This window comes from Chelonus insularis, unplaced genomic scaffold (genome assembly GCF_013357705.1).
Source record: "Chelonus insularis isolate UGA/USDA-ARS -01 unplaced genomic scaffold, ASM1335770v1 contig_294_pilon, whole genome shotgun sequence".
NCBI lineage: Eukaryota > Metazoa > Arthropoda > Insecta > Hymenoptera > Braconidae > Chelonus > Chelonus insularis.
This window is the reverse complement of record NW_023276473.1, coordinates 50099-62889: the sequence shown is the minus strand read 5'-3', so window position 1 is coordinate 62889 and position 12791 is coordinate 50099. Positions and strand designations below refer to the sequence as shown.

Below are 12791 nucleotides of genomic sequence, written 5' to 3'. Positions count from 1 at the left end.
TTATAATCATTTTCATTGTTAGCGAAATAATTACGAAAAATGAGTTTTTACCCCCTTATAAGCAAAATGGTGGCATGAGTAGAATCCTTTCTAGATCGAAAATTTGAAATTTTAATATTCTTTAGTATCTAAAGAAACCTATGTTGGTTCAGAAAATCCGATACCTTTTGCAAGGTGAAATTACCCATTGACTTGACTATAAAATAGAATCTAACGTATCTTTGCCATATTCAGCTTTACATCTATCAAAACTATTAATAATCAGAATATAATAATCAACTTAAATATGATAATAAAAAATAATTAGACTTTTTTTAAAGAACTCTTTTAATTATTACATTATTACATATAAATAAATATTGTGAAATCTCTTAATTTGTTAATCAACTGCTTTTATTGATTTAAACAAAAATATCTTTGATTATGTAAAAACTTATGAACATGGATTTTTGAAATTTTATTATAAAGCAGCTATGTATAAAAACATCTATGAAGATTCAACGTTTCAAATCATTTCTAAAAATTGATTTGCGGATGTTGTCCTAATTGTGTCATATCTGTTAGTTTTATATTCGTAATTTGATTGGTCGTTGAATTTGTTGGCAGTAAATACCTTTTATTTCAATTTGAGTAATTCTAAAAGAATGTTCGTTGTTATGCATTATTTTCATTTTTCCGTCAGATTATATTATATTATTTATAATTCCAAATTAAAGTGCACGAAGCGCGCCATCAACTTCTAGTTATGTAAAAAGTGTATGCAATGTTAATTAAATGGGTGACGTCATATTAACACACTTGACCCGTATTAAGGTGGTCCGATGAAAAATAGTATCACGTTGAATATACCTATTTTTTATTTATCTACTGAAAAAATGATACCCATAGAGGAGAAGATAGGATTATGGGTCAATTCTTGTTTTTCTTTAATTATATGTATTTCACTCTGTTAAATTATCACCAGTTGTCACTTTTTGAAGTCTCTGTTTATTACCAAGAAGTTATTTTTCAATATAGTTGTGGGTTAGCTAATGGAAACCGCACTGTATTCACATAAAAAACGAATGGACCATAATCCTAACTTCTCCTCTATAGGATAGTATTTATTAATAACTTTTATAGAATTCGTTGATGTTCAGTTTATTAAATTTGGATTTATAATGAAATTTTTACAAAAAAAAATTGTAATGTATACTAATTAAACAACTGCTTATTGCTATTTTTGTACCCGAAGCGACAGGTTACTATTTATTGGAGTAAAATTTACTATTCCTTTCACTGCGTGTAACAATACTTCATTTGACGAATTTCCGACTTTCGTCAGATTACCTCAAAGAAACGCATTTTTAAAAACCAACATTTGCAAAATAAACTTAAGAACTATAATTTATTTTTGTTCAACAGTAAGGTTAATCATATACCAAACAGAAATAAATATTTCTACAATCTTTCAGCTAACTCAAACTTGTCTGTAAATTCACATAATTCTTTTCATATGTGGCTTTTTAACATGTCAACAGCATGACCTTGAATCTTATACTCGCTTGATTCATTTTTCTACTTGAGCATTAAATATATAGAATCTTCTTTCCAAGTGACAATTCACTCTGTCTTTTTGATCATTTCAAAATATTATTCAAAAATTTATTAACAAAATTATCAGAAGTATATTTATTTATAACTTGTTGAAATTAAAAATATTGTAAAAATTATTGTTCTTTTGTACGTATACATCTTTACTCGCGGAAATTTTATGCGAGGGTAATTTGCCAGAAACTCCGCCAGTCGCAATCTACATAAGATCATAGTATGCGTGCGTTTATCAGCATGAGCTAGTAGTAGCCATAACTGCGTATGACGCGTGCGCCAATGATCTCAGATTGTATAGGTGAGGGTATGTGTCTGGCGTCCAAATTTTATCAAGTGCACTAGAGTAAGGAAGTGGACAACTTAACTTTGCAATCAACAGAATAAATTAAAATTTAAATGCAGACGATTTCTATAGCCATTATTATTTGAAGTTTATTCGCATACATGAACTTTTATGGTAATCACATCCATGTCTACCACATATGTAACCAAAATTATACATCGAAAAAAAAATTGAGTAAAAATTAGTATATTGCTGGGTGATTGTGGTACACTGCGCAGATAAAGAAACATTTATCCTGGTGAATACTAAAATTTACGATGAATAAGTAATAATTATAATGAATTAATTAAATAGTAAATACAGATAACTCGTAAAACGAAAGTTATTTATTAGAAATGTATTAACTTCGTTGTTACAAGTGGTATTTTCTTTTGGCGCATACTCTCTAAAAATGAAACAGTAAAAACCCCTGCGAAATAGTGACGATAATACGACTATTTTATTATTATAACTATACAATAAGCGAATATTCACTATTTCGTAGTCGCTTTCAATAACTGTCACTGTTTCATTTTTAGAGAAACCTTAATTTTACTTCGTTTATATATACTCTTTTAAATTTATCAATGACTTTTGTAATTGTTAACTGTTTTTTAAAATTAATCGGGTTACTGAAAGAATCAGTGGCTCAATAAGCACTGAAAATCAGTTAAGTGCCTCTGGAGTCCCTCATAAAAGTTAAAGGAGTAAAGAAATTTAAAATTGAGAAAAAAATAAGATACAAATGGTGTGTACTTCTTTTTTAGATAATTATTGTCGCTAAAATCATCAAATATTTTTGTAAAAATAAAAGTAAAAATGAATCTCTTTTTAGGTGCCCCGATAACTGATTATTTAAAACCTAATTGAGTAGTTTTACGACATGAGCTTATTTGTATACATGTATTAAAAATAAAATATTAATTAAAATAATTGAAACAATTAGCATTGTAAATACTTATTAGACAAGTGAATTACATCCAGAGATGTTACAAAAACAATTTGTTATTTTTGTCACAAAATGAAAATTTGTAAAATATGCATCAAGGCAATTTACGTATGCATACAATGAAGAAAACAAAAACTGAATGCGCAATCGAACAGGGAAGACGAGAGATAAAACAAAAGCAGTACGTAGTGGAATAGAGGCAGAAGACAGCTATCGAGTTATTAGTAGAGGAGAGATGGAAAGACAAAGAAAGAGCTAACGTTCACCAGCGAGCCAGCCGTTTCGTTCCGTGACCTGACCTCATCTGAACTCCCCATTCCATTCTCAGCGTCGGTTCGCCCTAACACAATCACCTCCACAAATCCTCCTCGTCCCTTCTATCCCCTGACCGCACAACTGATGCTTCCCAGTAGTCTTACTATACAATATTAACTCTCAATGTAGAGCAACGCTCCAAATGACAAAATACTGTTTATCTCATGATTATTTTATATTTTCGAAAATCAATTTTTTTTTCTTAGATCAAAATGATCAATTCTTTCCATTATTTTGATTTATATTTTATTTGAAAATATTTAAATACACTGAGAAATTTCATTTGATATGATTTTTGACGTTGAAATAAAAAAAGAAGACTGGTTTTATTTTTTATTTAAATATTTTGATTTATTTGAGTTTCATAAGTAAGAGATAAGGAAAATATATATTAAAGCTATCAATTTTACCATCAATAAAAAACGATAGTTGAAGATTATGAAAAACTAAAATTAATTTTAAATACGTAAATACTTTGTATAACATTATTAGATTTATTGAACATGAAGATAATTTTTCTTTTACCAAAATCATCTAACATTAACAAAAATTACTTTCAATGTTGCATATAATTGCATAAATATATCTAAATGATTTTATAACAATTTGAGCTTATACATACGACTATATTAATTATAGTTATCACAACTAATTAGAAGTAAATCCTCGAACAGATTATTATTGAAATCTAATAATTACTTCATTTAATCTAGTAATTATCGCTTTCAGTTCAGATGACGATTTTTAAATTAAAGTAAAAATTTCCTATTTCGATACCTTTATGAATAATATTCTATTAATTTATATTGACTAGTTTCATTTTCATTTTTTAATAAAATTCAATAATTTTAGCAGACTTTAGTAGAAATTAAAAGATTCTTTGGTAAAATATCACGAAATCTCTTTTCTACATACTTTGCAATAACTTTTCCTATTTTTATTCAAAGAGCAAGGTGGAGGGGTTATTAGGGAAATTATTAAAATATTATTTTAATAATAATTAAATAAAAATTATTACCGTCAAAAACAGAAAGTGCAGATTTATCAAAATAAATGTTTTTTTTTTTATTTTAAAACTATACTATTATATTGATCGTAGTGAGTTAAGCCTGCTCCTATTTTTTACGCATGAAAATCTGTGAAAATTATACGGACTATGTCTTGATCTCCAGTGCGCTATTTAATGAAATAAAAGTAACAACTATTTTCGTTAAAAAAAAAAGACGACAACAAACTCATTTTTTCGACCTAGGATATAATGTAGACTGATAGCAAAAACCAGATATTAGTGAAAAAACAATAATATGGTTTATTTTGCATTTTGAATAGAGTGAGTATTAATTTTGATGTAACACCGTGAATTAATTCCGTTCGAACAACCGACTTTTAAATTTAACACGAGAAAGTTACGTGATGACAATCTTGTGGGAATATTTGAAATCTTCTAACCTATGAAGAAATCGGCGTCAATTAAATATATATTTACGGGTTGTGCATTTCATTTATTATAAAATTTGTTGAATAAAATGTCGACATATTTTCAACAAAAATAAATAATTTTTATAAACGTTTTTTCAAACTAATCGCACTAGAGAACAGATTGAAAGGGATTCATTTATTTCAAAACTTCACTCTCCATCTACTTTAAAATAAAAATTTTCATCCCTTATATACATTTCATGTCATCATAATAGTCCAGTCAATGTACAGCAGAAAACAGCAAATACTAGAGTCACTTGCTACTTTCATGCACCTTTCTTATAAGATACTCAAAACTGAGTACATTGTCCATACTATCGAACGATTAGAAAACTGTAATACCGATAAATTTGCGTGATAATCAACAAAAATGGCTGCCACGGTAAATTATTTTTTTAACTCGTTGAAATCAAATTTCTCAAAAATAAAATTGAATTTGAAAAAAGTAAGGTGATAAAAATATTCCCTAAAGTATAAAATATGTTTAATTTCTGCTTCGTTTCCAAGATGTAACATGAAATATGTGGATTCGTCCGAAATATTAATTTTTAACTTGAAAAAAATATTACGCGGCTGGCTTTTTTAGCTAAGAATAAGTTCATTGAATTCAGTTCTCTATAAAATGAGCCCGGTCTCGACTTGTGTCACGAAATTTCGTATTTAAAATGCACATTGACTGGACTATAAATGAGTCACGTTAAATTATATTGACTGATCAATTCAATTTTTTTATGCATCTTCTCGAGTTTGATGACTAAAAAGCGCTCATTCTGAAATCAATTTTGATGATAGCAATGAAAACAGGCCAGCCAACTCATTTATCGCAATGAGAAGTTAATGACTAATAGGAAGAATGAAAATCTAGCTGTAAACGTTTGTTTCTCAAACTAAACTAATAGGCAAAACCGAGATAAATTTGTTCGAAAAAAATTTTTAAAAAAATATCCATTAATAATGGATCTTTTAAAGTTAGTGTCTATGCTATTATAAAGAGCTGACAATAAACAAGGATAATAAATAATCATTTTCAATAAAATTTAATATAATATTAACTAAACCGGGTAAATTGATTTAAACATAGTTGTAAACTTATCTAATCGAAGAAAAAAAATTAATAATTAATATTATAAAATAAACTGACAAACATCCGATTGCGTGTCGATATCTTAATTATGTATTTACTTGCTAATTAAACCCATGTTTCACAAAAATTATTCCAAACTAAATTCTTAGTAATTGTTTCATAAATTATAACGTATTAGTCACATAATTATTAATATTTTGCATTGAAAATATTTAATTCTGATCTTATTCTATAAAAATAATAAATAAGTGGAACATCGATAATATTTGATAGAACTTTAAAAACTTTATACCTATACGTTTGAACAAGGACGGCCGTTAAATGATTATGAAGGTCGCAACTTTATAATGTTAACTGCGAGAGATGTGGTTATTACCATTATAATTATATTCAAAAACATTAAGAATACTTCAAAAATATATATGTATATATATATATATATATATATGTATATAGTTTCTACAGTAAAAGTCCAGGGTCAAAACAACTGGTGTGGTGAACTGAAAAAAAAGCAAACATCAACTCAATCAGTCAGTTTTTGGATATTTTAAAAAAAAATTGATTACTGTATTTATGAACATTTCACTCACCACAATTTATTGTATGACATTTTTCAAACACAGCAAATGATTAGATAGGAAGTTCATATCAGCTTATTGTTTACTATAAGCAGCTCTCTTACTTACATATGTTCGTACTTTATGTATATGTGTATATAACCCTTCGCTTTCAGCATCAACGAACGGCGCACGTGTACGTGCACGTGCTTATGATTTTATGTAGTCGACAATATTAAGTTGTTAAATAATATTTGTTAGTGAAAAATTTGATAAATGTATAAATCTGTTTATATACATCAAAAGACGAACAGTAATATTTGAAATTCTTTTTCTCAAGAACAACTGGTGTTCTTAAAACAGTTAGTTAATGGGGTCAAGAGAACCTAGCCTGGAGACATGCTCTTTTCTTTTATTAATAGATGCCACCTACTCGTCTTACCCAGCAAGCAAAGAGAAATCAAAAAGTAAAAAATATTCTGAAAGTGAATTTCATTCCGTGAATAATTTACGATGTTAGAGAGTCAAAATAAACGGTTGATTATAAGATAAGAATAAATAAAGTAGATCAATGCATAGGTTTACTTCTTCACCGTTAACCGGAGAGCGCGTGTACTCGTAGTGCGTGATTCCGCCTTGGTCTCTTGTCACGGTTCCATTAATAACACCCCAAAAAGATCTCTTGTACGTCTCTTCTTTGTGACATGTACATATACCTTTACACGTGCTCTCGATCGCGTCGTCAAGCCATTTTTGTTCTCTGTTATACCTTTTTTTTCTATCTCTGTTGTTTTCATAATCGAATTCTTTTGGTGTCGCACAAAGAAAAGAGTGACAAAGGTTGTCGATGAAGCAGAGGGGGCCCTCGGGAGTTCTTTCATTACATTTCCTGCGCTCAAAGTTCGTCCCTGGTTTGAGAATCGTCGGCTGGTTGTGTCTCGGACGTGACACGAGGTCGCGTGCGATCGGCAGTGGGAGTAGAGAGGTTGGCCAGGCGGATGCTAGACGGAAATACACGAGAGTTTACGAAATCACCCGAATGACGCTAACTCGAAGTGAGGAGTATGGACAGAGTGGGGGTAACCGGTGAAACTGTTAGTCCGAGCTCAGTAGTGCCACTACCGAGGTCGGAGTCGGAGTCGAGACTCGTGATCCATTGGGTGATCTCGCACAGTCGTTCGAGCCACTTCGCAGCAAGCGTGTGAATCATAACCAACCATTTATTCATTTAAAACATTTTTCGTTTATTCATTTCACCCAAGGTCAGAATAACCAATGATTTGTCAAGTCATCATTGGCTTGTTCCGGTACGCTGGACAGCTGCTCAAAGTTGCTGTGTAGCCTCGGGCCTCACAGAGAAATCCCTGGGATACATAAATGTGTGTCTTCTTTTCTTTTACTTTTTTGATAAGTAAAGAGACAAGAAGAAAAAAAGAGTGTTTATATTCAAGGTGTTTAGTGTGCTTAAGTTTATAACTTTTTAATTATATTAAGCTATTGATTAAGTTAAATAGTTTTTCACTAAAAGTGTATTTTATTGGAATTGAACTCCCTAAAGATAACAAAAGAAAGTGAATCTGGATATGTCAAGTTTATTCTTTTATTATAAAAGCTACGGATTAATTACAATACGTGCGCATGTGTCCAGTGGGATTTAATAATAAAACTCTCGTCGCCTATCTGGATAATTTGACGACGCCTACAGCCGGACTGTCTCATGTTAGGATGGCGCTGGCGCGGTATGTTACAGATATCCAAATACATTACACATATACTACATACATGTTCAATACGGGTTAATATCAAGTATTTCATCAAAATTAACTCATGAATGTTCATTATTAGTGATACCAAGTTGCTATTAAATCTATGAACAATTTTCGAAATATTGAGGTGAAAACAATCACTAAAATATTCTGAATTTCAACGAAAATTTAATCAACATGTATTTTGCACGATATATCATACACAAATATTCATTTTGAAAAATTGATAAGAAAAATTTCCCTTGACTGATTCTAAACTATGAGTGACAATTAAGGTCGAATGTGATGGAGTTCAATCGGGGGCAGAACCACACGGTGCAATAGCAGAGCTGTGCATAGCCTCGTTAAAGCTCGCGCTCGTTTGAGCTCTCCAATTGCTTCAAAAATTATTATCGGCCGCGATTCAAACCCGGATCGACCTCCTTGTAACCTCAAGCCCGTTATTTACGGTTGGCCCCGGAGTCCACGGCTTCGATTTCTCTTCAATGCTTAGAAACAACCTAAACAGTTTAGTGTTTATTTTCAAATTTGGATTTAATCTTCCAACACCTTGATTGATCAGCTTTTGTAAATTCTATTCAACACACATACTTTCATCAAGTTTTCTCTCTTCTTCTAAATCTTTATTCAGCTTTTACTTTCTATTACTAATTTTCTGAAAGTATGAAGTAAATTTATTTATCTATCAAGGTTTTATCATCTAGATAGACTTAGCTATTTTTAAGTAATATCATGATTCAATATATAGATTATATCTTTTTTAAAAGAAGAGTATAATTTAATTACATTTGGAAAATGTTCTTTAATCATTTTGAATAAATGTTTATTTTTTTATGAATATATAATAACTGGATTTAAATTCTTCTAAAACAAGTTCAAATTGAGCTTTTAGAAATGAACAAAGTTATTTTTTTAACTGAATTTTCTTAAATATAAGATGAAATTAAACAAAAAATATTTCATTCTCTTTAATTGCAGTTATAGAAAATAATAAAACATTTATAGTTAAAAATGAAAACAAAGAAAAATTTTTTCAATATTTTAAAAAAATAGTATACTATTGTAAAAAAATAGTTTTAAATAGTTTTAAATAGTTTAATAGTTTTAAAAAAATAGTATACTATTCATAAAAATGAATTGAAATGTAACACAGTGTAAGTGACATTGTTCTATTAAAGTAAAAACATTTTTTCACGAGTTTTACTCATTCATCCGTTATATGTGAATTTGTAGAGTATAAAAATCAATCATTTATATTCCATTGATTAATGATTAACTTTCTATAATAGTACAAATTTCATTTCCCCTCTGAAACCAAGGTGTGACGGTAGAATAGAAGAGATAATTTTGTAAATTAAATTCCAATCACGCACGTAGAATTCTCTTTTGATGTGTTCTGCTTCAATTTTTTGCTAACTATATTCTCTGTCCTGTTCGATTTAGATTTAATTAAAATAATAATGCAAATATATATTATTTACTTAAAAAATCAATTATAAATTATACAAACTTGAATTGGTCAATTAATTGAGAATAACAATAATAATAATAACATAATATATTATTAATATTATTTATAATTATTCAGATGTAACTACAATCAATATCTTCAGTTAGCTATATCATCTTTTTCTTGAAAATATTTTCTCTTTAATTAAGAGTTTCCTTTCGACATTCTTTTCTTATTTATTTCTGTAAAATTTATAAGCTTTTTCTGAATTTTTATTGTAATGTTAAAATTATCAAACTGAACTAGCATGAAAGTCAATCGATTGCTGATGTTAAGCAAAGTAAAAAGCTGTACGAAAGGGACACAGAGTAGAGGAGGGTAAGCTGTGTCCTCGCTCGTGGCAACCTTCGTTTCAAGGGTACAGTGCCGTCTATCGTATTTCCCAGATCATAAATTTCTCATCTTATACATTCGACGGGTTTTTAAATTATTATTTTCGTTTTTCATCGTTATCTTTTTTCTAATTCTTTTTGACAATACTCACATAAATCAGTGCATTTTATATTTTCCTTTGCTTATTACTCCAATGAGTATTATGAACTTTATGAACAGCCATCTGGAAAAAATGTTAGTGGCAACACGTGTGAATTTTATCTACTTTAAAACTCTGTACAATTATGTTTAAGTTCTTTTGTATTCCTCAAATGATTTTTGAGGATGAGCATAAAAAAGTTACTTTTTATTTTATCACAATTCAATTTAAAATGAAAATTATAAAATAATAAAATTATTGTCAAAGTGAAATTTTAGTGAGCATCTAAAATTATTCAAATATTTTCATTTTCTTTTTTTAACATAAATATAAAAAACTAACTTTCTATTACAGATATAACTTTAACAACTTAAAAACTCCAAACTAATAAGCATGTACGAGAAAATAACAGAAAAAGGTCTTTTAACCAATTCCATTAGTTAGGTATAATATATAAAATACACAAATGTTTCTTCTTTGCAATAAAAAAACATTCGACCTTAAATTATTTTTTTAAATGCTTCTTAGGATTTAATCCCCGAAGAAAATTATTCATGGGCAAAGCACGTTTTTGGTGTTATTTTCTTTCATTTAGTTACTTTTTTCTTTAGTTGTTTAGCTGCATTGGCTGAATGGTTGAACGGGGCCAGTGCCCCTGAAACGTGGGATACCAGACGACCTTGGAACTCACGGCCAATTTGCGAGTCCTTTATGTACTGACGATGATGATCCATGAGGCTCTTATTAGAATTAATAATTAGATCAATTGTGCTCACTTCGACCTCTTTTTCTTTTACATGACATTATTATTTTATCTACCCTTTTGTTAATTCTTAAGCTAATTTATTCTTAGAATTCGTAGCCTGCATTAAGTTTAAAAAAAATAAAATTTAAAAATATTAATAAAAAAAATAAAATATAATATAAAATAAAATATAATGAATAAAATGTCATTAGAATTGGTAATAATTGTCTAAGAATGTGAATACATCAATGAAAATACTTTCTTTGAATCTCGAAATTTGTAGGCCAAATAGCATATATGCCAATATCGGAGTGAGGTCTCGTTCTTTTGAATTGACATTATTAAATAAATATAGTGAAACTATTTCAAAATCGGCTTATTCAGTTTGAAGAATTTTTGAATTAAACTTATTTCATACGCAGATTTTATAGTGGTCATGTGATGAATGATAAAAGTCATATTGATTACTAAATAAGTTTAGATTAAAAAAAAATGATATCACATGACTACAATGAAAGTTTTTGTGTATTCGAGTCGAAGAGAAAAATCAAATTTCAACCTAATTCTTTTGAAACATAAATATTCCAATGAAAATTCAAACAGATTTCAACTTATACGTTTGAACCTGATTTTATTCTCATTTTCAAAAAGATCAAAATTAATTATGTATCTTAAATAATAGGCTAAAGTGAGATTTTTAGGTAAATTGAATATTTTTTCATAATTCGTAGTTTATTGAACTAATTCAAAATCATTTTGTACAATGCAATTGTAGACAGGCTTGGAATGCAAATCAAAGTAATTAAAATAGTTTTACTGAAAATCCTAACTCTATGAAAAATGGACATTTTATGGATGTAGCGCTTAGGTATTTTATTCAATAATTTAATAACTTATGTTTTAATTCACATATAAAGAAGATTAATATTTAAACCATAATATGGGAGAGAAGAGCCTAATTTTAATTAGAAATTACAAGCTTATGAGTATTTACATGTAATCATTAATGGATTTTTTTGATCTCAGCTACATAAATCTACGTCATATTCATAAAAAATTTGCTGCATGATAAGCCACGTGTGTAATGAAATTATGTAAACTGTGTGTGCTTGGCTGTGTATAAAATTTAATAGTTAATTAGTTTAATTTAATTTAAATAGTAATATTTAATGAAAATAATACATTGTGCATCAAATGCAATTTATTTAACGATTATTATTCAGCTGAACGAAATCTATTAATCAATTGAAATTAATTGTTTTATTATTTTGATTTAAATCTAGTTAAAATTAATCCTAGACATTTAAAAAAGTGTATGTTTAAAATAAACGATAATAATCCCTTGCCATGAAAATAATTTGCTGGTATTATGGAAACGTTTTCAAGATTATAAAAATACAGTAAAATCATTCACGTGGAAATCGTTTTTTCCTTTGAATACATAAATCTATCAATGTATTTAATGCCTAAAAATAAATTCGCCATTTAAAAGAGTAAAAATTATTCATAACATTGATATCTATAAATGTAATAATATTTATCGAGTTTTATTATGTAGTTGATAAATCACATGACTGTCATTAGAATCTGAACTAGATATATGCTGTAAGAGATTCAACTTTCGAATATGAGATGTATTAGAATTTACCCGAGTCAGAATTTTACTCTTATTTTGCCGCTGAACCTCCTGACAGTCGGGAGCATCAGCGGGAAAAAATTATTTTTTCGTATAAGAAAAGTAATACAAAATATTTTTATATTTTGCCGCTGAAACCCCTTCATAATTCCCGATTCAGCACCTTCAGCGGCATAATATTTCTAACAAATTCAGGGACTTCAGCGGGAAAATAATTTCAAAGGGTTTAGCGTAAAAAAAAATTCAGGAGGTTCAGTGGGATTTTTTCATTCAGGGGGTGCAGCAGGAAGTAGAGAAAAATCGTTGGTGTTCCAGGCGGTCACCCATCCAAGTTCTGTACACGAGAAATTTTGCTTAACGTCGAGA

At 28.8% G+C, this 12791-nt stretch overlaps 1 protein-coding gene across 8 annotated transcripts in view; it reads left to right on the top strand.

The window, feature by feature from the left end:
- rdx (BTB/POZ and MATH domain-containing protein rdx) overlaps positions 1-12791 on the top strand; it is an 87947-nt gene that overhangs the window by 55981 nt on the left and 19175 nt on the right. For 2 of the 8 annotated variants that reach the window (XM_035080500.1, XM_035080499.1), the window contains exon 1: positions 7390-8035. The exons of the other annotated variants lie outside the window; for them this stretch is intronic. In XM_035080500.1, coding sequence (XP_034936391.1) covers positions 7935-8035 — 101 coding nt within the window. In that variant the 5' untranslated portion in view covers positions 7390-7934. Of the gene's footprint in view, positions 1-7389; positions 8036-12791 lie in introns of those variants that run through there. 8 annotated transcript variants of the gene reach the window in all.